General features: G+C 43.5%; 1 protein-coding gene across 3 annotated transcripts in view; it reads right to left on the reverse strand.

The window, feature by feature from the left end:
- Nucleotides 1–27,023, reverse strand: part of LOC112253465 (FERM domain-containing protein 4A-like) — a 219,174-nt gene that overhangs the window by 123,480 nt on the left and 68,671 nt on the right. The window contains exon 1 of one of the 3 annotated variants that reach the window (XM_042323192.1): nt 6,534–6,930. The exons of 1 other annotated variant lie outside the window; for it this stretch is intronic. In XM_042323192.1, coding sequence (XP_042179126.1) covers nt 6,534–6,626 — 93 coding nt within the window. In that variant the 5' untranslated portion in view covers nt 6,627–6,930. Of the gene's footprint in view, nt 1–6,533; nt 6,931–27,023 lie in introns of those variants that run through there. One more of the 3 variants, XM_042323198.1, reaches the window with a different exon arrangement.

The raw sequence follows: 27,023 nt of genomic DNA on the forward strand, positions 1-27,023 counted from the left end.
ACCATCTGATAATGTATCATTCCAGTGTTAATCTACTAAATTGTAATTATTCACTCCTATGGCCTATTTGTTGCCTACCTCCTCATGCGTTTTGCACACAATGTATATAGACTCTTTCTTTTTTTTCTACTGTGTTATTGACTTGTTTATTGTTTACTCCATGTGTAACTCTGTGTTGTTGTCTGTTCACACTGCTATGCTTTATCTTGGCCAGCTCGCAGTTGTAAATGAGAACTTGTTCTCAACTAGCCTACCTGGTTAAATAAAGGTGAAATAAATAAAACATTTAAAAAAGGTGTCAGTGGACTGACTGTGAACTCTCTAAGAGACTCTGGGTGGAGGTCATTGATAAAGTAGCCTACAGTACTACTGCCAAGAGATAAGCTATAGGTGTCCCTACAATAGGAGTCCCCTCGGAGCTTACCATTGACTATGTACATACCCAGCGTCCGACAGAGCTGCAGGAGTTGTGATCCGTTTTTTTATGGTTATGTTGGCCTAGTTGTGTCTAGGGGGGCATATGGGGGAGGGAATGCTGTCACCTCCAAGTAGGTGTTTGTCCCCCTGTGTGCTGAGGGTGTCAGGTTCTTGACCAGATCTGGCATTTAGGTCGTCACAGACTAGTACATGGACCTGAGCCTGGAAATTGTTGATCTCCCCCTCTAGGATGGAGAAGCTGTCATCGTTAAAGTATGGGGATTCTATTGGGGAGAAATAGGTAGCACACATGAGTCTCTCTCTCTCTCTCTCTCTCTCTCTCTCTCTCTCTCTCTCTCTCTCTCATTAACTGAGCAGTTTATCATGCTAGTAGGAAAACAATGTAGGGAAGTAATCCTCTCAGAATCAGTACCTGGGAGACATCATATCAGCAATTTTTGGTTGATACTTGATTGAGCTGTCAACAAACGTGAATTCAACTTGAAATAAACGTATTCAAGTGAGGGGGTTGGAAGACTTGCGATTAAGAATGACAGAGAAGGAGAAAGTAAGAAATACATGTGTGACAGACAAGATTAATCAAGATAAATAACGAATAAAGACATAAAGTAGGAAAGGAAGGAAAAGAAAACCCGTGAGAAATGTTTAATTAAGGATAAGATTCTTTGAAAGAGGAGAAAGGACAGTTATAGAGACAGACAAAACAAGTGCCCCTCCTCATTGTTGTGTGGTTAACGAGGCGTGGTGTGTTAGACTATGTCATAACTGTTGACCGTGACAAAACATGGCCTTGTTCTCCCTGTAGGCACTTCATTTACCACGACTCAGACAGACCATCATCCGTCACCAAAAACATACTCCGACACAGAACTATATACAGTGCCTTGCGAAAACTGAAAAATTGGGCATGCAAAATTATTCAGCCCCCTTAAGTTAATACTTTGTAGCGCCACCTTTTGCTGCGATTACAGCTGTAAGTCGCTTGGTGTATGTCTCTATCAGTTTTGCCCATCAAGAGACTGACATTTTTTCGCATTCCTCCTTGCAAAACAGCTCGAGCTCAGTGAGGTTGGATGGAGAGCATTTGTGAACAGCAGTTTTCAGTTCTTTCCACAGATTCTCGATTGGATTCAGGTCTGGACTTTGACTTGGCCATTCTAACACCTGGATATGTTTATTTTTGAACCATTCCATTGTAGATTTTGCTTTATGTTTTGGATCATTGTCTTGTTGGAATACAAATCTCCGTCCCAGTCTCAGGTCTTTTGCAGACTCCATCAGGTTTTCTTCCAGAATGGTCCTTTATTTGGCTCCATCCATCTTCCCATCAATTTTAACCATCTTCCCTGTCCCTGCTGAAGAAAAGCAGGCCCAAACCATGATGCTGCCACCACCATGTTTGACAGTGGGAATGGTGTGTTCAGGGTGATGAGCTGTGTTGCTTTTACGCCAAACATAATGTTTTGCATTGTTGCCAAAAAGTTCAATTTTGGTTTCATCTGACCAGAGCACCTTCTTCCACATGTTTGGTGTGTCTCCCAGGTGGCTTGTGGCAAACTTTAAACAACACTTTTTATGGATATCTTTAAGAAATGGCTTTCTTCTTGCCACTCTTCCATAAAGGCCAGATTTGTGCAATATACGACTGATTGTTGTCCTATGGACAGAGTCTCCCACCTCAGCTGTAGATCTCTGCAGTTCATCCAGGGTGATCATGGGCCTCTTGGCTGCATCTCTGATCAGTCTTCTCCTTGTATGAGCTGAAAGTTTAGAGGGACGGCCAGGTCTTGGTAGATTTGCAGTGGTCTGATACTCCTTCCATTTCAATATTATCGCTTGCACAGTGCTCCTTGGGATGTTTGGGAAATCTTTTTGTATCCAAATCCGGCTTTAAACTTCTTCACAACAGTATCTCGGACCTGCCTGGTGTGTTCCTTGTTCTTCATGATGCTCTCTGCGCTTTTAACGGACCTCTGAGACTATCACAGTGCAGGTGCATTTATACGGAGACTTGATTACACACAGGTGGGTTGTATTTATCATCATTAGTCATTTAGGTCAACATTGGATCATTCAGAGATCCTCACTGAACTTCTGGAGAGAGTTTGCTGCACTGAAAGTAAAGGGGCTGAATAATTTTGCACGCCCAATTTTTCAGTTTTTGATTTGTTAAAAATGTTTGAAATATCCAATAAATGTCGTTCCACTTCATGATTGTGTCCCACTTGTTGTTGATTCTTCACAAAAAAATACAGTTTTATATCTTTATGTTTGAAGCCTGAAATGTGGCAAAAGGTCGCAAAGTTCAAGGGGGCCGAATACTTTCGCAAGGCACTGTATCTGCATTATGGAAGAGATTTTGAGAAAGAGATTGAGAGAGAGAGCGATAGATAGAGAGAGAGAGAAAAAAAACTTTGTTATAGTGTATGTTTTGGAGGGGAAACTAATTTTCTGAATACTTTTCATAAATTCAATCCCCGTCATCATCTTGTATAACCTGGTTGTTGTTAGTGGGACATTAGAAAATGACATGTCATGTAAGGACAGGATACATATGTAGGTGTCTACCTAGAGCTGAAAGTCAGATTAGTGTAAGAGCATCCACTATACCCCTGGCATTGTTCAATAGCTTTAAATAACAGTCCTCCAAACTTCACTTCCATTCAAACTAAAATGCTAAAACACTCAGGGCTACACGGTATATACTCCATATACCATCACTTTAAACCCCTTTTCAAGCTTTCAGCTTCAAAGAAGACCTAAAGTACTCCAACTGAGCTGGAGAGTTATACCATTTGTATTGACGCTCAGTGACATCACGCAATAGACAATGGACTTGGAAGTACAGCAGAGAGATGCAGCTGTGGATGGATGACACATGGAAGTACAGGAGAGAGATGCAGCTGTGGATGGATGACACATGGAAGTACAGCAGAGAGATGCAGCTGTGGATGGATGACACATGGAAGTACAGCAGAGAGATGCAGCTGTGGATGGATGACACATGGAAGTACAGCAGAGAGATGCAGCTGTGGATGGATGACACATGGAAGTACAGCAGAGAGATGCAGCTGTGGATGGATGATACATGGAAGTACAGCAGAGAGATGCAGCTATGGATGGATGATCAGGAGCTGCCAGAAAGATGAAGGTAGACAAAGCCAGGCTGATGCTCCAGTCAGTCAGGTAATGGAGAGGTAAAGTCAACAACACAGATAGGACCTGTTCACCCCTGCTGGAATACTCAGCCTTTGAAATGAGAAAGCTGATTGATGTGGCATTCAATAGAACAGTCTTTCAGCAGTGTACATGTGTAGGCATCAGCTGAGATTTACAGTCAAAAGCTTGGCCAAGCTTCTAATTTACACATATCTTAAATACCTCATGCACACGCACTGCCTTACATGGTGAAAGGAGACACGCAGTTGCCTTCTCCACAAGAAAAACAAAATTACTGAAGCCCAACCCCAGATTGTGTGTGTGTGTGTGACTCCACACAGCTGTAAGTAGAGAAATAAGAGGCTTAAATAGAATACAATCGGAGAGAGTGAGACCGCCTCCGTATGTGATTTTGTGAATCTGCATCTATCTTTTAATAAATACGGGTAGGTCTTATTCTGTGTGTGTGTCTGTGTGTGTGTGTGTGTGTACTTCAAAAGAGTCAATCAGCCTAGAAAAGCATGATAATAATAATCATCATCTAGTTCTGTGTGACAGATGGCTCTATTTTTACCTCCTCACGACAGCCAATCAAACAGCACCATACAACAAAGCACATTCCAACAGAGAGACAGAAGATGGTAAAGACTGAAGCCTGTAATATTGGCTGTGTGTACTAACAGAACTAACCATACTAACTAGTAATGTTAACCCTGTAAGGAAAGCATTTTTGAGTGTCTTATGGTAGAATGTGACATTTGAAGTAATAAGGATTCTACTGTACTTTGTACTAGCTGCACCATATGATCTATGCATTACACTTTATTTGGATAGTCCGTCTGTAGATGCTCTACCTACAGACTATTAGTAACATTTCAACTATCTACTAACCCTAACCCTTTTCCTAACCCTAAACTTAACCCTTAGCCTAACCCGACCCTAACCCTAACTCTAAATCTAACCCTAACCTAACCCTAGCATTTTGTTAGTCCCCACGAGGTCAAATGCTATTTCTATGGGGTTTAGACTTTCATTAATGGTTAGGTTTAGAGCTAGGGTTAGTTTTAGGGTTAGGGTCAAGGTTAGGTTTTTGGGTTAAAGTTAGGGTTAAGGTTAGGGTTTGGGTTAGTGTGAGGGTACAAGTACAGGTTAGGGTTACGTTTAGGGTTAGGGGTTAGGGAAAATAGGATTTTGAATGGGACTGAATTGTGTGCCCCCACAAGGTTAGCTGTACAAGACTGTGTGTGTGGATGTGTGTGTGTGTGTGTGTGTGTATATGTGTGTATATATATATATATATATATATATATATATATATATGTGTGTGTGTGTGTGTGTGTGTGTGTGTGTGTGTGTGTGTGTGTGTGCCCCTGCAGGCTACAGATAGAGACTGACAGCTCAGCAAACAGCTCCTGTCATTTTGAATAAATCCCAGAGGAAAAACAAATTACATTCACAGCCAGGAGGCATGTTAATCAACCTCAAACTAAGGTAGGCCTAAATCACATTACACTAAACAGGATACACAACCACTAACCAGAACAAACAACCACTTCTAATGAAAACGGTTTTTTTTCTATAGTGCACATAAAGATGAATAATACTGGAACAGCTTTGTCCACACGTAATCAGACTTCTGTGATTAAAACCACAGTGAACGGTTTTGGTTGGCCACAGCACTACCAGCCCCTTCTCCTATCTTTATATGAATACTCCTCTATTGGATTACGCAAGCAGTTCCCTAACATTTATGACCCACATGCAGTCTCTAAATGTTTCATGTGGCCTAGGAACTTAACAGCACCTGCCACCAGAGGGCCAGTCGTTTGGGACCCAGTGAAAGGTTCTTGTGGAGGTTGGTCCTCCACTACCATAGAACCATAGCCTGACAGCATGTTCTCTGGATGCCGAGAGCTGTCACTGTAGGTGCGTTGCGTATTCGGGCGCATCCACACACACTGCATGTAACTCTGTCTCACTTGGTACGTTCACTGTTTCAACATCTTTAGCACAGCATGATTGGAATGGGGTGACTTAAACTGTTATTATCACTCAAACACACACACACACACACACACACACACACACACACACACACACACACACACTGTAAACATCTTTACTGGGGAGTTAGTGAATCACGCAGCAGGTCAGAACTTGTCCTGAGGTCTGACAGTAACTCTGAATAGACAAACATTCCACTTGAACCAGAGCAAAACAGCACCAAAAGCACAACAGCATCAAACTGAAAGTAAACGTGAGACAAAGGCATTGACAGTCACAGCTGCCTAGCAGGCATCCTCTGTGTGTCACTAGACAGGATAGGACTAGGAGGGTAATGATTAGCCATGCTATGCTAGGCTTGCTATACACAGCTCTGTTACAATACGGCAACATTATGCTAAGATAACTAACTAAGCCAGTATGCCAATGTCACACAAACACACAGTAGATAGACTCCTCAATGACCTTCAAACTGGGTAAAAATTAGGATGGACAGACAAGAGGCAGAGAGAGAGAGGGACAGAGCGACATTCATTGTCCACTCAACGTGCAGTTTCAGATTAAAAGCTTTACCCTTGCTTTGCCTCCCAGCTCAATCTGCTACTGTCTCTGGATTAGCCAAAGACCCTGTAATTAAATCCCGACCACACACAACAACACAGCAAGACAGAGAGAGGGAGACAGAGAAGCAGTGAGATATTGAAAGAGACAAACAGGAAGCGGGACAAAAAGAGACAGTCAGAGAGAGACAGTCAGAGAGAGACAGTCAGAGAGAGACAGTCAGAGAGAGACAGTCAGAGAGAGAGAGACAGTCAGAGAGAGACAGTCAGAGAGAGAAAGAGAGAGAGAGACAGTCAGAGAGAGACAGTCAGAGAGAGACAGTCAGAGAGAGAAAGAGAGAGAGAGAGAAGGTGTAATCCAGTGTCTCTTACCCTCTCTCCACTGTTCCGTCGTAATGTTCCCACGGGTAGTTTGAGCATGAGTCTGCGGGTCCTACCCGGGGTTACAGCCTCCTGGACCACCATGGCACGACCCTCAGTGTGTATGTCTGTGTGTATCTGTGTGTGTAGAGGGAGACCGTCTATTCCCGTCCAGCCTGGAAGCAGCTCACACGAGCTAGCGTCTGTCTGTGAGACAGAGTGTGTGAGTTGTCCCAGTCCTGTCTTCCCTCCTTCCCTCACTCTCTCTCTCTCTTCTGTTACTCTTGGTGAGAGGAGAGTGTGTATCTGTCTGCCTCTCTCTCCCTCGGACTCAGAGACCAGCCCATTCTCCTCTGCATATGCTCCACTCTGCCTCTCTAGCACACGGTGTGTGAACACAAAACGGGAGTATGTGTGTGTGTGAGGGAAAGGGAGTATGCTTTGTTTCTTTTCCCTCTCTCCCACTCTAGTCTCTCTCTCTCTCTCTCTCTCTCGTTCTCACTCTAGACAGGGACTTAACCAGGTCACTGGATGAATGCAATGCTACGGTTGTTATTAGCATATGTACCCTTGTCATGTGATCACAAAGGAGTAGTGAATGTGTGTGTGCGGGGGAAGGGGACACACACACACACACACAGTACAGTGGGTCACATGGGGCACCTCAAAAAGAATATGTGATGTTTTGCCATCTGGTGAGGAGATTATCTTTAAATCCCACATCCAGCTTTCACTCCTTCTGTCTGGACTGGAGCACTGAGAGGGACACCCCAAAACACACACACACACACCAAGCCAATAACAATACAGCGGGATAGGATCCCAATGAGAGGAGAATGTCTCGGGACAGTATTGGGGACACACAGTCATCACCATGCCTATTGGCTTATTCACTGGTCCACAAAAAAAGGTTCTGAAGGATTTAGGCGCAAAACCATGTGGTGAACACTAGCATAAAAACCATTTGTCCTGATGAGGAGGGAAACCAGCTTAAGCCGTGGAGTGGCGTGGTCCTTGTCTGACCATCATATCTGTTTCCTGGGGGGTTGGGCTGAGTTACAGCTGGTTCTAGTGACATATTCTCATATTCTCATAATCACTCTGCAATGCTCAGCTTCACTCAATCAGCTGGTCAATACTGCATCGGCAGATGATTAACTTGAGTGATAAACACACACAGAGACATGCACGCTCACACACACAGAGACATGCACGCTCACACACACAGAGACATGCACGCTCACACACACAGAGACATGCACGCTCACACACACAGAGACATGCACGCTCACACACACAGAGACATGCACGCTCACACACACAGAGACATGCACGCTCACACACACAGAGACATGCACGCTCACACACACAGAGACATGCACGCTCACACACACAGAGACATGCACGCTCACACACACATACACACAAGCGCACACAGGAGTAGCGGAGGTGGTTTGGTGGACTATGCTTGTGTGATGAGTAAGCTTGCCTGAAGACTTGTGTTAGCTCCCAGATCTCCTAGATCTAATCCTTTCTCAGTGGGCTAAAGTGTTCTTGAGGCATACAGAAGACCAGGGTTCGACAAACACACACACACACACACACACACACACACACACACACACACATACACACACACTAGATTAAATAAGCATCCCCCTAAAAGTCCCACTCCCCCAAACCCCGGACCAAGCATGGTACTAGAAGTGTCTGAAACACATACACACACAGAAATTGTGGTTAAAGCTGGATGCCAACAGGAGAAAGTCGTCTTCACTAGTAACCCCCACTAAGCATCATTTATTCAATACCTACATCAGGAGTGTGTGTGTGTGTGCGTGTTTGTGTGTGCGTGTGTGTGTGTGGCCTACATGAGAAATATCAGAGGGCTATATATAACCCTAGAGTGTGCTGCCACAGAGTTCAGACTCAGAGACTCCAACTGGAGGAGAGATGAAAAGAACTACGCATCCCTTTTCACTGTCAGACATGTCTGAAATGAAAACACTTCTCTGTGATGCCTTCGATCAATCATGTACTTTGTCGGAAGATATCCTGTTTTATCTTGTTCATCAGGAGGAACAATGACATGGTTGTCCATAATTAACTAGTAAAGACTGCAATGAGTCCATCCTCTGTGTAAGCTAAATTGGGTAATATTTTCTGATTATGTGATAAACATTTTGAAGGAATCTTTCAGTCCGAACACAGTAATGGTAAAGGCCTCAAGTTCACACCTAATCTTAACAGGGGGAGAATAAATCATTTTATGCCTCAGGCAAGATGCACAATGACCTGCTTCACAACACCCTGACATACGGGACAAAAACACAAAAACAATAACACACCCACGAAAAGGCATGCACAGGCACACACACACACACACACACACACACACACACACACACACACACACACACACACACACACACACACACACACACACACACACACACACACACACACACACAAAAAATGCAGAGACACACACATGAGCAATTCACAGACAGAGTCATGATTTTCATCAGTTCCCTACCATCTAAGACATAAAGTTACCCCCACCATTCCTTCACATTCTCCCCTGACACACACACTCTCCCCCAACGACCTAATCACCACAAAACCAGCCTAGCCAGCTCCAGACACAAAGAACTGAGTAAGTGAGAGAGAGAGAGAGAGAGAGAGAACAATGCCGTAACAAGCAATAAATTAATAACTACTAATAAGACCAGATTTCTCCTCAAACAATGCACCGGGTGTGTGTGTTGTATGATACAAGTGGTGATCTGAGTTGCAGAGCTGGTTCCCCATGGTAAAGTCTTGGCATTGTTTAGTTTTAATTTACTGAGAGCCCAGCCAGTCTCTGCCTACAGCGCTCTGATTCATCCCTATGGTCCCTTGTCTGAGGTGTGTGTGTGTGTGTGTTTATGGAAAATGCCCTCTAGCCAGACTCTATCCTCTTGCCAGACAAAGAGGAGGTTTCTGTGTTTCTGTTTCTGTTTAAGGTTACAGATACTAGTCAGCACAGAGTTTCAGCAACATAAATACATACACGTATACAAACACATGCTTGCACGCACACACACACACACACACACACACACACACACACACACACACACACACACACACACACACACACACACACACACACACACACACACACACACACACACACACACACACACACACACACACACACACACACACACACACACACACACACACACTGAGATGAATCTCTCACACTCAAACACTATAACTCATTGATTTTCTGTTGTTATGCCTGCCTGTCATTCTATGAAATGATTCCTATTGACTGTTGTACAACTCATGGTGTTCCCTGTGTTTGTGTTATCTGTTCATTCACAACCTAGCTTGTCTTTTGCTGTCTGATAAGGCACTCATTTCACACTCTCTCAGGTAGGTCACAAATGCAGCTGTGTATGTGCGCACGAGAAAGAGGGAGAACCCAGATCCCTCGATGAGGGCTTAAGTCATCACAATGACTTCACCATAGGGGACTAGGAGGCCTCTGCTCTCCTCTCTCTGTCATCCTCCTGTATGTTTGTGTGTGTGTCATTTTTTAATGTTTATTTGGTTTTTATCACAGAAAAGAGAGAGAGAGAGAGAGAGAGAGAAGAGACCGGACACACACACAACCTACCCTAGTCCACAACCTACCCCAGCCCACATTTTCAAGTTCAAATACATTTGAGTTCTATACGTTTCAGTCATCGTGAGGGAGGAAGGGAGAAGAGGAGAGAAGGGATGAGGAAGTGGCAGGTGGGAGGGGGAGGAGAGGAGAGGATAGGAGAAGGAGGTAACTCAATTAGACTACAGGAAGATTGAATGCATTTTTAATCTTGGTGCTACATCTCCTGCCTGAAGTGACTGTCAACCTTTGTAGAAGACAAGATCCTGTATGGTCTAATTGTAGAGACAGAGAAGTGATCTATCCCTTCATTCTCCCTCCGTATCAAGTCATAGGTTTATATAATGTCATCACAGCATCATATGTGACCCGTTTCAGGAAACTAGGCGTCTCTCGGGGGTCACTAATTTACAGGACAGCCATTTGATCGTAAACTTTAAAAAAAAATCTAAATGCGTTTTTGGCAGAAATGCCTTCTTGAACATGTGAACTTTCATGTGCCTTAATAACAAACTTGTATTCCATCTGTAAATAGGAATGAAATGTTTAAATTACAAGCCTAGCTGGTTTAGCCACAGAAAAAGCCAACAACCTTCCCGCTAGCCATGATTGGCTGACATATTGAGTGGGCTGGACATGGTGAGAGATGAGTTTGGATTGGTCTGCCATATGGCATGCTTCTGTCTATTGGAGGTGGTCTGTATGTCTTGGGAATGCTGTCTAACACAGCTTTATTTATTTCAATGTAAGTGTTGCTTTCCACTTTCTGGAGGACCGAGTTCTGAAATGAGTGGAATTTGAGAATGATAGCTAAAGGAGAAAACACCTGTCTCCAGATTACATCTTCAAACTAAGGGCAACCATGGCATTTGACAGGAGACGCGTTCATCCATAATGCATACGGGTAAGATAGTCTAGCTAGCTACATTTTCCGATATTACACGTTTCAATTTTTTTCATTTCAAGTTAAAATGTACTGTTAGCTAGCTGGCTAACATTATCATTTGTATCTCGGGGCCATTTGCTTGGCTAGTTAGAGCCTAATGTTAGCTAGCTAACATTGAACGTGGTTGGTTAGCCACCTGCAGATTCATGCAGGCTAGTAACGTCATGAGTTGGGATTATGGTTCATTGTTTAGCTAGCTAGCTACATGTCTTAAGAAAAGACTCCACTATGTAAGTAACCATTTCAGGTGCGTTCGTAAATTCAGTCTGGCCATCTACTCCGATTTCAGAGCACTCTCGTCTGAGTGTGCCAGAGCTCAGAATAACTGATACATTTACGAACGCTCAACACCTGTTGAATATGGCCGGTGTCAGTAATCGTTGGCAAACAAGTGCAATTAAATTATTGCCAGTAGCACAGTTACAGTCACAAACACTTACCAGCTCTGCTAGGGTGAGTAAAATGGTCAGAGTTTGGGTGGGGGCTAGAGCGAGTTCCCCAGTAGGCACCAAACAATTCAAAGGCCATTTTCTCAAAGGTGAGGTTACAGGTTTATTAACTTTCAAAGTATAATTACTTTACAATTATTCCTCAAATGCAATGTATGATATACCATTTTGTAGCTCTGTGTCTCTGCTTTTATCCAATGTAAAAAACACAATTTCATAAGACCGAATCAAGGCGGTCGGTCACATATTATGAATGGAGACTTTTGATATTAGAATGCCAATTGGGGGGATAATACGGTGTCCAGAGGGTGTTGTTGCTACGTTGTTATTTACAGTTTAAGTCGTAACTTTACATACACTTAGGTTGGAGTCATTAAAACTTGTTTTTCAACAACGCCACAAATTTCTTGTTAACAAACTATGGATTTGGCAAGTCGGTTAGGAGATCTACTTTGTGCATGACACAAGCAATTTTTCCAACAATTGTTTACAGACAGATTATTTCACTTATAATTCACTGTATCACAATTCCAGTTGGTCAGAAGTTTACATACATTAAGTTGACTGTGCCTTTCAACAGCTTGGAAAATTCCAGAAAATGATGTCATGACTTTAGAAGCTTCTGATAGGCTAATTTACATAATTTGATGTATTTCAAGGCCTACCATGGGACCACACAGCCGTCATACTGCTCAGGAAGGAGACGCGTTCTGTCTCCTAGAGATGAATGTACTTTGGTGCAAAAAGTGCAAATCAATCACAGAATTACAGCAAAGGACCTTGTGAAGATGCTGGAGGAAACAGGTACAAAAGTATCTATATCCACAGTAAAACGAGTCCTATATCGACATAACCTGAAAGACAGCTTAGGAAAGAAGAAGCCACTGCTCTAAAACCGCCATAAAAAAGCTAGACTACGATTTGCAACTACACATGGGGACAAAGATCATACTTTTTGGAGAAATGTCCTCTGGTCTGATGAAACAAAAATAGAACTGCTTGGCCATAATGACCATCGTTATGTTTGGAGGAAAAAGGGGGATGCTTGCAAGCCGAAGAACATCCCAACCGTGAATTACGGGGGTGGCAGCATCATGTTGTGGGGGTGCTTTGCTGCAGAAGGGACTGGTGCACTTCACAAAATAGATGGCATCATGAAGGAGGAAAATTATGTGGATATATTGAAGCAACATCTCAAGACATCAGTCAGGAAGTTAAAGCTTGGTCTTCCAAATGGACAATGACCCCAAGCATACTTACAAAATTGTGGCAAAATGGCTTAAGGACAACAAAGTCAAGGTATTGGAGTGGCCATGACAAAGCCCTAACCTCAATCCTATAGAAAATTTGTGGTCAGAACTGAAAAAGCGTGTGCGAGCAAGGAGGCATACAAACCTGAATCAGTTCCACCATCTCTGTCAGGAGGAACGGGCCACAATTCACCCAACTTATTATGGGAAGCTTGTAGAAGGCTACCAGAAACGTTTGACCCAAGTTAAACAATTTAAAGGCAATGGTACCAAATACTAATTGAGTATATGTAAACTTCTGACCCACTGGGAATGTGATGAAAGAAATAAAAGCTGAAATCATTCTTTCTACTATTATTCTTACATTTCACATTCTTAAAATAAAGTTGTGATCCTAACTGACTTAAGACAGGGAATTCTTACTAGGATTAAATGTCAGGAATTGTGAAAAACTGAGTTTAAATGTATTTAGCTAAGGTGTATGTAAATTCCGACTTCAACTGTACATTGCTATGATGCTTTGCTATGTGAATGGCCTGTCCCTTTCATAGTGTATTAGTGTTGTCGTCTGAGAGTAAGTTTATCACAGACACCACATGATGCGCACAAATCATATCAAAATATATACGGCAACAAAATCCAATTGACCATAGAAATGCATTAAGATTCTGAGATTATAGTATTTGCATAATAATCCGACATTCTTAGTGGTACTCTGCTTCATCCATAAAGGAACACTGCTTTGCAGGGATATTCTGCTACAGCTGAAGTCTGTTCTTATAAAACAAGAGGACTGATCTATTGTGTCAACCTGAAGCTGTCCCTGTTTCTCTATGTTAGTAAAGTAACTCACCCCTTTGGGCCTACTAGCCTTACTAAATCATTCATATCGAGTACTGTAATTATAAATACAGTCACGCTCCAATACCCACTCTAACATAATGCTGAGAATGGCACACACACACACACACACACACACACACACACGCACACGCACACACGCACACCCACGCGCACACGCACGCACACACACGCACACACACACACACATGCACACACACATGCACACACAAAGGTATACCATCCTTCTCAGCCCACTGGCGTGTGAAGGAGTATATTGCTTTAACGTCCTCTGTTACATTACTCTAATGTTCTCTACTTACGATATCTACAGAGAGAACAGTACTAACACATACTCAGACACTACACACACTCCACACACACAATCACCAGTACATGCAAAAGAGGGACGGGCCATGCTATGCATCGTGGCTTATAGAGGTTCGGGAGGCCTCTTCTCAAATGTATGCAAATGTTTGTGCTTGTGTGTTTGTGAATGAGTTTGCTTGCGTGTGTGTGTGTGTGTGTGCATTTGTGACTGATGGTGTTTAAGTGTGAACATGCGTGTGTGCTTTCTTGCTTGCATGTGTGTTAGTGCATAGTGTGACTGTGAGTGAGTCTTTTGTGGGTGTGTATGCAGATCGCTCAGAGCCATTTCAATATTTCTAATTTAAAAATGCAAATGCAGAGGCCAGATAAGCCTCTGCCTTGTGGCCTCCTGCAGTAATTAGAAAAATAAAGAAATAAGGCTGCTAATTAGGATGCCGTGAGGAAGTGTAGAGGAAGGATGTGGTCTTCCTGCTTGTCAGTTTCCACCTCACATGTAGTGCATGAATAATAGTCCCAATGCTGCTCCAACCGCTCCTGTGACATCACAGTCTTACCTCCAGCCTCAAACGCTACACACAAACACATCCTTTCTTTCATATTCATATCATACAGTTATATAACATTTGGCTGACCTCAAACTTCAAATTGGTAAACGTTGTACTGACATCTTGTACTGACATCAGTGTTGTGTTGATGTTGGTGTTGTAATCACATCAATGTTGTGCTGACGTCAATATTGTACAGAGATCAATGTTGTACAGCTCAGCTATCAATGCATTGTAAGACATGTTAGAATTTTGTGAAACTGCATCTTAATGACTCAACTTATCATGGAAACAAAGCTACAAAGGGAAAGTCATATTTACATCATGCAGGTGTGTGTGTGTGTCTGTCCTGTGTGGTTACTGAACACAGTGTATTGTCTTTCTGAGCTTAATAGACCACAGGGGCTGCTATGATCTACTGCTACTGAAGCATTAGCTCTCTTTCACCCACTCACTCACTCACTCACTCACTCACTCACTCACTCACTCACTCACTCACTCACTCACTCACTCACTCACTCACTCACTCACACACACACAAAGAGCACAGGTAACCTTAGTACAACTTCAGAACTTCCAGCACCATGTTCCAAACAACTGAGCTATAGCAACCATCTACAACAGTATATTGGCTTATACCACTCTAACCCAAACCTACTCAGTGCATGCTGAACAGTCTATACCCCTGGCTTCAACTAGTTTCATCGCTCCACTCTTCTCTGTACTGATTAGTCCAAACATCTGGACAGGGACTTGAACATATGCTGGCTTCTAACCATACAAACCTGGACTCAGGGGTAGATGTACCATAGTAAACAAAATCTGCAACACTCAAGTTAGTATGGTATGTTACGTTTGGTATGGCATGTATTCATTTATGGATGTCCATCATCCATTTCGTATGATATGTTACAAATTGTGATAAGGTTCGTTTTAAGGTTAGGGTTAAGGTTAAGATTAGGGTTAACGTTAGGGTTAGGAGTTAAGGTTAGGGTTAGGGTTAGGGTTAGGGTTAAGGTTAGGGTAGGGTAGGAGTTAAGGTTTGGGTTAGGAGTTAAGGTTAAGATTAGGGTTAGGAGTTAAGGTTAAGGTTAGGGTTAGGAGTTAAGGTTAAGGTTAGGGTTAGGAGTTAAGGTTATGGTTAGGGTTAGGAGTTAAGGTTATGGTTAGGGTTAAGGTTAGGGTTGGGGTATGGAGTTAGATTAAAGGGTTAAGGTTAGGGTTAGGCTATGGAGTTAGGTTAAAGGGTTAAGGTTAGGGCAGTGCTTCTCAATTATTTTCTGTTACGCCCCCCCTAAGAAGAAGTAAACATTTTGCGTCCCCCAACTCTCCGCCGTGACTGTAAATAGTATCATTTGTCTATAAAATTGTTATAAGTACACCTCTGCATAACATTGTATCTATTGTATTTGATACTGAAAAATAAAATAAAATATAATCAATAAATAATAATAAATTCAAGTTTACTATGTTATGTCAAGTCTATGAGACCAGCCTGGTTATACTGAGGAGAGAGATGAAGGGAAAGAGATAGAGGAAAAAAAACTGAGGGAAAGGCAGAGAGAGAGATATTGGAGAGAGAGACAGAAAGGATAGGTAGTGGAAGGCTTTGAAAAGCTCTTTAATTAAACCAATCAATGGCAAAGAGCATTAGAAAATGGAAGAGGCAAAAAAGAGAGGGAAGAGACATGAAAGGAGATAAAGAAAGAGTGTGTGTCCACTTACAAATACGTCCATGAGCATGTGTTCCAGAGTGACCTCTAGGTCCTCCAGTCGTGCTGCCAGCGTCATTATTCTTCTGATCTAGAACCTATAAAACCCATCCAGGACAACTTAGAACACCCCTGTAGAACTTTTATACACAACTTATTATCCTTCACCGGAACTTTGACCACTGTTGTTTGTGTTTGTGTTCACATAGAACACAGAGAGAGAATAGATATAAAACAGCAAATCATCTCAGAGAATGTGAAACGCCATCAAACAAACACTTCTATCTCCAGTTGAGAGGTTTCTCCATATCAGACCCTGATGTCACGGTCCTTGTATCTCACACCAGACCAGAAGTGTCACCACAGAACAGAAGCATAGCAGTATATTCCTCTCTGATCCACAGTAAGAATCATCTGAGAACTGAGCCCTGGTCAGACTGAGGGAGGGCAGAGGGTGAGTCTTAGCACTACAGATGAAGAGGAAGATGAGGAAGAAAAGAGGGAGGAGAGGAGAGAAAGTTTGAGGCTCTTTGAGACAGATAATCTCTCTCTCTCTCTCTCTCTCTCTCTCTCTCTCTCTCTCTCTCTCTCTCTCTCTCTCTCTCTCTCTCTCTCTCTCTCTCTCTCTCACACTGGGGGTCTTTGTGCAGAGGGTGCGCCCAGGGCAGTTGATGCCTGTCCGGGGTGCTCTTGGCTGGGGTGAGGTCTCTTCATACTGGGTCTCTATCAATGGGTCTTTGTGGCCCCTCATTAAGGCCTGGACACCACTGCTCACAGATAAACACAGACGGCTGGGGTCTCTCTCTGTGTGTCTGTGTCCTGGCTCTGTAACGTGATGCTTACATAACATGGGTAATAGAGAGAGAATAACCCCCAGGAGAAGAATGGGAAGAGAGGAAATTGGAAATTGGAGGTGTCTGCATGGGCTGTTTGTGTTTTGGGGTGGGGGGGCACTGGCATGTCATGTAACCCATTCTCTCTCTCTGTCTTTAACCAGATCTGACTGATCTAAAAACAGAGAGACAGAGTGAGTCAGAGAGACGGGGGAAGAGAGAGAGAAAGATAGTGGGATGTGGGTGTACATACTGTAGGCAAAATGGAGAGAAACAAAAAAGAGCAGGATGTGAGTCCATCTGAGTCACCATGAGAAAGAGCTTTATAAACATAGGCTTTACCAGAGATGATATGAGCTGTCTCGATGGGACTCTTGTTTAGAAGCAAATCAAATTTTATTGGTCACATACACACAGTTAGCAGATGTTAATGCGAGTGTAGCGAAATGCTTGTGAAATTGAACATATTCACAACGACTACCTTATACACACAAATGTAAAGGGATGAATAAGAATATGTACATATAAATACATGGATGAGCGATGGCCATGTGGCATAGGCAAGATGCAGTAGATGGAATAGAATACAGTATTTACGTATGGGATGAGTAATGTAGGATATGTAGACATTATTAAAGTGGCGTTACTTAAAGTGACTAGTGATACCTTTATTACATCTATTTATTAAATCTATTAAAGTGGCCAGAGATTTGAGTCTATATGTTGTCAGCATCCACTCTATGTTAGTGGTGGCTGTTTAACAGTCTGATAGCCTTGAGATAGAAGTTGTTTTTCAGTCTCTCGGTCCCTGCTTTGATAAACCTGTACAGACCTCGCCTTCTGGATGATAACGGGGTGAACAGGCAGTGGCTCGGGTGGTTGTTGTCCTTGATGATCTTTTAGGCCTTCCTGTGACATCGGGTGCTGTAGGTGTCCTGGAGGGCAAGTAGTTTTCCCCCTGTGATGCATTGTGTAGACCGCTATACCCTCTGGAGAGCCTTGTGATTGTGGGCGGAGCAGTTGCCATACCAGGCGGTGATACAGCCCGACAGGATGCTCTCGATTGTGCATCTGTAGAGGTTTGTGAGTGTTTTAGGTGACAGGCCAAATTTCTTCAGCCTCCTGAGGTTGAAGAGGCGCTGTTGCGCCTTCTTCACCACGCTGTCTGTGTGGGTGGATAATTTCAGTTTGTCCGTAATGTGTACGGCCAGGAACTTAAAACTTTCCACCTTCTCCACTACTGTCCCGTCGATGTGGATGGGGGGATGCTCCCTCTGCTGTTTCCTGAAGTCCACATTCAATCATCTCCTTTGTTTTGTTGATGTTGAGTGTCCACATGGAAATAATGACCCGAACACATAAAAATGTTATGACAACAGACACATGTCCTTCAGGCACAGGCCCACATCCAGCAGGGTTTACACTGGGGATGGAGCGGTGGGATAGATGGGTAAGACCTCAACGCTGGACAATAACGCAAATATGTGACTCACCACCTGCATTCGGTCTTATATATCAACATTTGAAAATCTTTATTTTTTTATTTTTACATTGGATTAAAGTAGAGACTCGGCACTACAACATGGTATATCATACACTGCATTTGAGGAACAATGGGAAAGTAATTCTGCTTTGAAAGTTGATCAACTTGTAAACTCACTTTTGAGAAAACTATCTTTCAATGTTTTGGAGAGCCATTCTTTGTCTACACACATTCAGCATTGTTCATACCCTCTTAAGGCTTAGCCCCACCCATCTCTTTAAGGGTTGATCCGAGCGTTCTGTACTAACTTGCCAGCTACTTCCAGACATTTAAGAGAGAGAGAGAGAACAGCTCACTGAACATTACTCGCCCTAGCAGAGCTGGTTAGGCTGTTATGTTATTTTGGTGACAGAAACTGTGCTGTCAGATTGTCCGTTCGTAAATGTAGAGCGTTTCGCGTTCAGAGTGCACACTGGACGCTCTGGCCAATAAGTAGGGTTGATCCGAAAGCTCAGACCTGACAACGAGAGTCAAGCACTCAGGCTAACTGGCAAACATTGGCTAGCTTCTTCCAGACACATAATGAGAGAACACCACACTCTGACCATTTTACTCCCCCTAGCAGAGCTGTTTAGGCCGTTTTCATGTTATCCAGAGCTTTGGCGACTGTAACTATGCTGCTGGCAACAGTTGAATTACGCTTTGTTGCTGACATTTACTGACACCTGACATATTCAACGGGTGTTGAGCGTTCAAAAATGCGTTCAATTGTACAGACCAGCGCGATGTACAGAAGTGAGTTAGGTTTTTTTTATTTTATTTTATTTTACCTTTATTTAACCAGGCAAGTCAGTTAAGAAAAAATTCTTATTTTCAATGACGGCCTAGGAACAGTGGGTTAACTGCCTGTTCAGGGGCAGAACGACAGATTTGTACCTTGTCAGCTCGGGGGTTTGAACTTGCAACCTTCCGGTTACTAGTCCAGCGCTCTAACCACTAGGATACCCTGCCGTTTAGCTAACTAGCTAAACAATGGACCATAATCACAACTCATGACGTTAGTACCCTGCATGAATCTGCAGGTAGCTAACCAACCAGGTTCTATAGCTATAACTAGTCTAGCAAATGTGTCTGATATACAAAGAATAAGATCGTACACAATGTTAGCTAGCTAACAGTACACTTGAAATGAAACCACTTACTGTCAAAATTAGAAACGTGTAATATCTGAAAATGTAGCTAGCTAGACTATCTTACCTGTATACATCATGGTTGGACATGTTTCCTGTCTGACGCCATGCATGGTTGCCCTTAGTTTGAAGATGTAATCCAGAGTGGTGTTTTCTCCATCTCCTTAGCTATCATACTTGAATTCTATTGATTTCAAAACTCGGTCCTCCAGAAAGTGGAGAGCATACACATAACATTAGCTCGCTAACAGTACACTTTAACTTGGCATTAGGTTTATGCAGTTTTACTACAAGATACATTAAAAAAAGACGTGTTTGACATGATTACCTAGACATACTGACCAGCTCCTATAGACAGACACGTGATACATGGCAGACCAATCCAAACTCATCTCTCGACATGTCCAGCCAACTTATTATCTCAACAAATCATGGCTAGCGGGAAGGTTGTTGACTTTTTCTGTGGCTAAACCAACTATGCTCGTAATTTATCAATTTTATTTGTATTTACAGATGGCATAGTAGTTTGATATAAAGGCACATGAAAGTTCACATATTCGAGAAGGCATTTCTGCCCAAAAAAATGCATTTAGATAAAAACATATTTTTTTAAGTTCAAACGGCTCTCCTGTGAAGTCGTGACTTGCAACATACGCCTAGTTTCCTGAATCGAGTCACATATCGTAAAAGCTAATGTTAACATTGCAAATGGGTTTTTAATTCACTACACACCAGTGTCAAAGGTGATCTACCATTTGATCAATTAGATGATTCTAACTATCAACTGTTACTCTGTCTGTAGGACATCACTAGCAGATTTTAATAAAACTTGCATAAACTGTTTGGAAATGTGGCATTGAGATCTGAAAAGAGCATCTGTGTGTGTGGTCACATCATTAAGAGCAGAGTCTTTAAGGGTTCTGAAAGTGGTTTATAACTCTGACCGCATGACCGCGACCACAGTCTACTCTGCTCCGACATTTCTACAATATGTTTGGCTACATTATTTTCTTCTCTTTTTTTAACGATCCTTCTCTCCTATTTCATGCCCACTTTCTAAGCCTCCATGCCTTTCACTCCTTCCTCTGCCTCTTCTCTCTTTCCCTCCCTCCCCCTTCTAGTCCTTCTCTGGAGACGTACATGTCAGAGGTCAGTGAGGCATCAGTCTGGGGTCAAGAGCACTGGGGCGTGAAACAGTCTGTCAGCAGCAGCACGTCTGGACACACACACACACACACACACACACACACACACACACACACACACACACACACACACACACACACACACACACACACACACACACACACACACACACACACACACACACACACACACACACTGAAGTGTTCTACTTCTCTGAGGTGCTCATCTCTCCCTCTCCACTCCTCTACTTCCTTCTCCTCACTCCTCTACCACTTCCTTCTCCCCGTTCATCTCATCTCCTCCACCTCCTCATTCATCTCTCCCTCTTCCACTCCCCTCCTCCTTCTCCTCATTCATTCTCCCTCTATCTCCTCTACTTCCTTCTCCTCACCATCTCTCCCTCTACTTCCTTCTCCATCATTCATCATCTCCCCTCTACCACTCTACTTCTTCTCCTCATTCATCTCCCCTTCTCCTCTACTTCCTTCTCCTCATCATCTCCAACACTCTACCCATCTCTCCATCTACCACTACTTCCTTCTCCTCACTCATTCCTTCTCCTCATTCATCTCCCCCTCTACCATTCTCTCCCTCTACTTCCTTCTCCTCACTCATCTCTCCCTCTACCACTCCTCTACTTCCTTCTTCTCACTCATCTCTCCCTCTATCACTCCTTTACTTCCTTCTCCTCACTCATCTCTCCCTCTACCACTCCTCTACTTCCTTCTCCTCACTCATCTCTCCCTCTACCACTCCTCTACTTCCTTCTCCTCACTCATCTCTCCCTCTACCACTCCTCTACTTCCTTCTCCTCATTCATCTCTCTCTACCACTCCTCTACTTCCTTCTCCTCATTCATCTCTCCCTCTACCACTCCTCTACTTCCTTCTCACCCATCTCTCCATCTACCACTCCTCTACTTCCTTCTCCTCACTCATCTCTCCCTCTACCACTCCTCTACTTCCTTCTCCTCACTCATCTCTCCCTCTACCACTCCTCTACTTCCTTCTCCTCATTCATCTCTCCCTCTACCACTCCTCTACTTCCTTCTCCTCATTAATCTCTCCCTCTACCACTCCTCTACTTCCTTCTCCTCACCATCTCTCCCTCTACTTCTACTTCCTTCTCCTCATGCATCTCTCCTACCACTCTACCATTCCTCTCCCTCTACTTTCCTTCTTCTCATTCATTTGTCCCTCTCACCATCTCTCCTCTACTTCCTCTACTTCCTCACTCATCTCTCCCTCTATTCATCTCTCCCTCTACTCATTCACTCACTCCTCTACTTCCTTCTCCTCATTCATCTCTCCCTACCACTCCTCTACTTCCTTCTCCTCATTAATCTCTCCCTCTACCACTCCTCCCTACTTCCTTCTCCTCATTCATCTCTCCCCACTCTACCATTCCTCTCCTCACTTCTCTTCTTCTCATTCATTTGTCCCTCTACCATTTGTCCCTCTACCACTCTCTACTTCCTTCTCCTCACTCATCTCTCCCCCTACTTCCTTCTCCTCATTCATCTCTCTACTTCCTTCTCCTCACTCATTCATCTCTCCTCATTACCACTCTACCACTCCTCTACTTCCTTCTCCTCACTCATCTCTCCCTCTACCATCTCCCCTCTACCACTCCTTCTCCTCATTAATCTCTCCCTCTACCACTCCTCTTCCTTCTCCTCACTTCATCTCTCCTCTACCACTTCATCTTCTCCTCATTAATCTCTCCCTCTACCACCCTCTACTTCCTTCTCCTCACTTCCTTCTCCTCCTTCTCCTCATTCATCTCTCCCTCTACCATTCCTCTACTTCCTTCTCCTCACTTCCCTTCCACTCCTCATGCATCTCTCCCTCTACCACTCCTCTACTTCCTTCTCCTCATGCATCTCTCCCTCTACCACTCCTCTACTTCCTTCTCCTCATGCATCTCTCCCTCTACCACTCCTCTACTTCCTTCTTCTCATTCATCATAGCCCACCAATAATAACCCAATAACAATACTCTCCATGATACCATTATCCATATGCCTTAACATGGGGGAGATGGACATGGAATCTCTCATTACACATCTAATAAGTTGGCCTGCATGTGGAGAGTTGTAGCATTGAGTGGTTCATCAAGTATTAGTTAGCCAGTCTATGAGACAGATTAGAGAAGACTTTAGCCCCCTATTACAGGATGGACACACAACAACTTGACCTGGGGTGACACAATCACGTGCGCAGATACACACACTCTTTAGACCACCTACGAAAGAGGTCTGTCAAATTCATGGTTTATGTCAGGTTTGTGTGTAATCCACAGAGTGTGAGTGACAGTAGTGAGAGTGAGTACAGCATGTTCTACAGATAACACTTCTCTCTTCTCTCAGTAAGCATCACTTAGCGTCACTCACACAGACCTACATATCTACTCAGACATTCACACTTAAATGTGTAAGAACACAAACACAGAGATAAACCCAGATGAGGTGTTCATATCAACAGAACCCACCTATACCAAAGACTAAGGTTATATGTCATACCGTACATCTTCACACAGCAGATCAGTTCAAGTTTAGCAAAAGCTAACAGCACACGTTATCACGTGTTTCATTGACACGGTCCATCTCTATCATGGCACAAGCCAGACTTTCACAACAACACTAACAACAACCAAAGCTAGCTACAGTATTACTGCACCAGAACCCTGTCTTTGCTTGGCCGAGGCATCAGTACCTCAGGTCTTTGCATGGCCGAGGCATCAGTACCTCAGGTCTTTGCATGGCCGAGGCATCAGTACCTCAGGTCTTTGCATGGCCGAGGAATCAGTACCTCAGGTCTCAGTAAGGGAATGTCAGCATCATGCTATTTTAGCAATTTGCTATATTTAAGAACCATATGATGGAACGAAACTGTCTAGACCAGAACCTCTATTAGTAGCTGCCTCTTACCTTGAGCAGGAACATGTTGTAGCAGCACCGTGTCCAGTCTACCAGATCTATCTCTGTCTCCCATTCTTCTCCCATTCAGGAGTCAGCGTTGGTCATGCTGCCAGAGGGAACCAGTAATCCAGTCATAACCATAACACTGATGACCAGTGTCCAGTCCACTGGGTCCATGTGGAATTGTAGAGTTTTAGTCTCTAAGATCTATCCATCACCCAGTCTTCTGCCATTCAGAAGAGAGGTAGTCCAGTGTTCTCAGTGTTCCTCTTACTGCCACAGTGGCCTCAGTATTCTAGGGAGCAGACTAACTAAAAGTGACTGACTAAATGTTCTGGGTCAGATCAGAATTCTGGCTGGCAACCCAAAGCCAGAATCAGGCCATGTTGATGACGGGTCAGTACTGGTCAGTACTGGTCAGTACCGGTCAGATGATTTGGTGTGATCCAGTGACTCTGTTCTGCTGAGTCTGACTGAGTTCTAGAGGGTAGTGTGTGTGTGTGTCATAGCTTCGCTACTACAGAGAGGGAGGATTTGTCAATCAAACCAGGACACGTCTAGGGGAGTTTAACGTCAGCACGCAGGTCTACCCTCTGCACCTACACATTATGGAGCCAGTGTGATGTTCGGAAGGGAGAGCAAACAGCCTTATCTATTCCCGTCTTCAGTTTAAAGCCTCTTAGTGTCTCCAGGTCTAAAGGTTTACTGATAATCACATTTTGGGTCAGTAGGGGTTACAGTCTGCTGCCCTGATGCGGACACACACACGTTCAAAGGGATTTTCTAAGAAACGTAAAAAGTGGTATGTATCTTCTTGAATCAGCTATTGCAAGATGCTACATGCTTCTGAAAATAGAGTTATTAAGTGTGCATGTTTCATTTATAAGGCACAAACCTCTGATCAAGACCAATGAAAGTTGAGAGAATCTTTTGAAAATCTATCTGTGTATCACCTCTATCTATGGAGGGGGAGAAGGGAGGAAGACAGGGGATGGGTCATGGTTGCCGGTGATGATGAAGGAGAACCAGGAAGTGCAGACTCACAGTGTTTCTGCTGAATCATCCTCTGCAGCAATCCTTTGTCGATGTGTGTGTGTGTGTGTGTGTGTGTGTGTGTGTGTAGAAGGTTATAGTCCTTTGTCCTAAGAGGAGAGCAGGGTGAGGTCCCCTCCCTCTCTATGTCATCCCTGCAGCAGTGGAGGTCACCTTGGTATGAAGTCACACAGACACGTGCACGTACGTACGCACACACACACACACACACACACACACACACACACACACACACACACACACACACACACACACAGTGGAGGTCACCTTGGTATGAAGTCACACAGACACGTGCACGTGCACACGCACACACACCAGTGGAGGCTGCTGAGGGGAGGATGGCTCATAATAATGTCTGGAAACCATGTGTTTGATGTACAGTACCAGTCAAACGTTTTGGACACACTTTTTAAATTAATTACTATTTTCTACTAAGAAATAACACATGTAGAATCATGTAGTAACCAAAAAAGTTTTATATTTGAGATTCTTCAAAGTATCCTCGTTTGCCCCGATGACAGCTGTGCACGCTCTTGGCATTCTCTTAACCAGATTCATGAGGTAGTCACCTGGAATGCATTTCAATTAACAGGTGTGCCTTGTTAAAAGTTAATTTGTGGAATTTCTTTCCTGCTTTATGCATTTGAGCTATCAGTTGTGTTGTGACAAGGTAGTGGTGGTATACAGAAGATAGCCCTATTTTTCTAAAAGACCAAGTCCATATTATTGCAAGAACAGCTCAAATAAGCAAAGAGAAACGACAGTCCATCATTACTTTAAGACATGAAGGTCAGTCAATGCGGAACATTTCAAGAACTTTGAAAGTTTCTTCAAGTGCAGTCGCAAAAACCATCAAGCGCTACGATGAAACTGTCTCTCATGAGGACAGCGCCAGGAAGGAATGGAAGACCCAGTTACCTCTGATGCAGAGGATTAGTTCATTAGAGTTAACTGCATCTCAGAAATTGCAGCCCAAATAAATTCTTCACAGAGTTCAAGTAACAAACACATCTCAACATCAACTGTTCAAAGGAGACTGTGTGAATCAGACCTTCATGGTCAAATTGCTGCAAAGAAACCACTATTAAAGGACACCAATAATAAGAAGAGACTGTCTTTGGCCAAGAAACACAAGCAATGGACATTAGACTGGTGGAAATCTGTCCTTTGGTCTGATGAGTCCAAATTTTAGATTTTTTGTGTCTTTGTGAGATGCAGAGTAGGTGAACGGATGATCTCCCCATGTGTGGTGCCCACCGTGTAGCATGGAGGATGAGGTGTGACGGTGTGGGGGTGCTTTGCTGGTGACAATGTCTGTGATTTTTTTAGAATTCAAGGCACACTTAACTAGCCTTGTTTGTTCAAGCCTACCAGCGTTTTGTGTCTCAGCTCCTGCTCTTTCCAGTCTACCTTTTCTCGTCCTCCTGGTTTTTGACCCTTGCCTGTCCTGACCCTGTACCCGCCTGCCTGACCAATCTGCCTGTCCCTGACCCTGAGCCTGCCTGCCGTCCTGTACTTTTACTCCACCTCTAGATTAACGACCTCTGCCTGACCTGACCCTGAGCCTGCCAGCTGTCCTGTACCTTGGCCTCTACTTTGGATTATCAAGCACTGCCAGCCTTGATCTGTCATTTGCCCGCCGCTGTTGTTACAATAAACATTGTTACTTCACACAGTCTGCACTTGGGTCTTACCTTGGTACCTGATAAATTGAGATGGTTTGTGATGAGTTGGACCTCAGAGTGAAGGAAAAGCAGCCAGTGCTCAGCATATGTGGGAACTCCTTCAAGACTGTTGGAAAATAATTCCAGGTGAAGCTGGTTGAGATAATGCCAAGAGTGTGCAAAGCTGTCATCAAGGCAAAGGGTGGCTGCTTTGAACAATATAAAATATATATTAGTTTAAAACACACTTTTGGCTATTACATGATTCCCTATGTGTTATTTCATAAATTTGATGTCTTCACTATTATTCTACAAAGTAGAAAATAGTACAAATAAAGAAAAACCCTTGAATGAGTAGGTGTGTCCAAACTTTTGACTGGTACTGTATGTGATACCATTCCACCTATTCTGCTCTAGCCATTACCACAAGCCCGTCCTCCGCAATTAAGGTGCCACCAACCTCCTGTGATACACACACATGGTTGCT

This window comes from Oncorhynchus tshawytscha, linkage group LG06 (assembly GCF_018296145.1).
Source record: "Oncorhynchus tshawytscha isolate Ot180627B linkage group LG06, Otsh_v2.0, whole genome shotgun sequence".
NCBI lineage: Eukaryota > Metazoa > Chordata > Actinopteri > Salmoniformes > Salmonidae > Oncorhynchus > Oncorhynchus tshawytscha.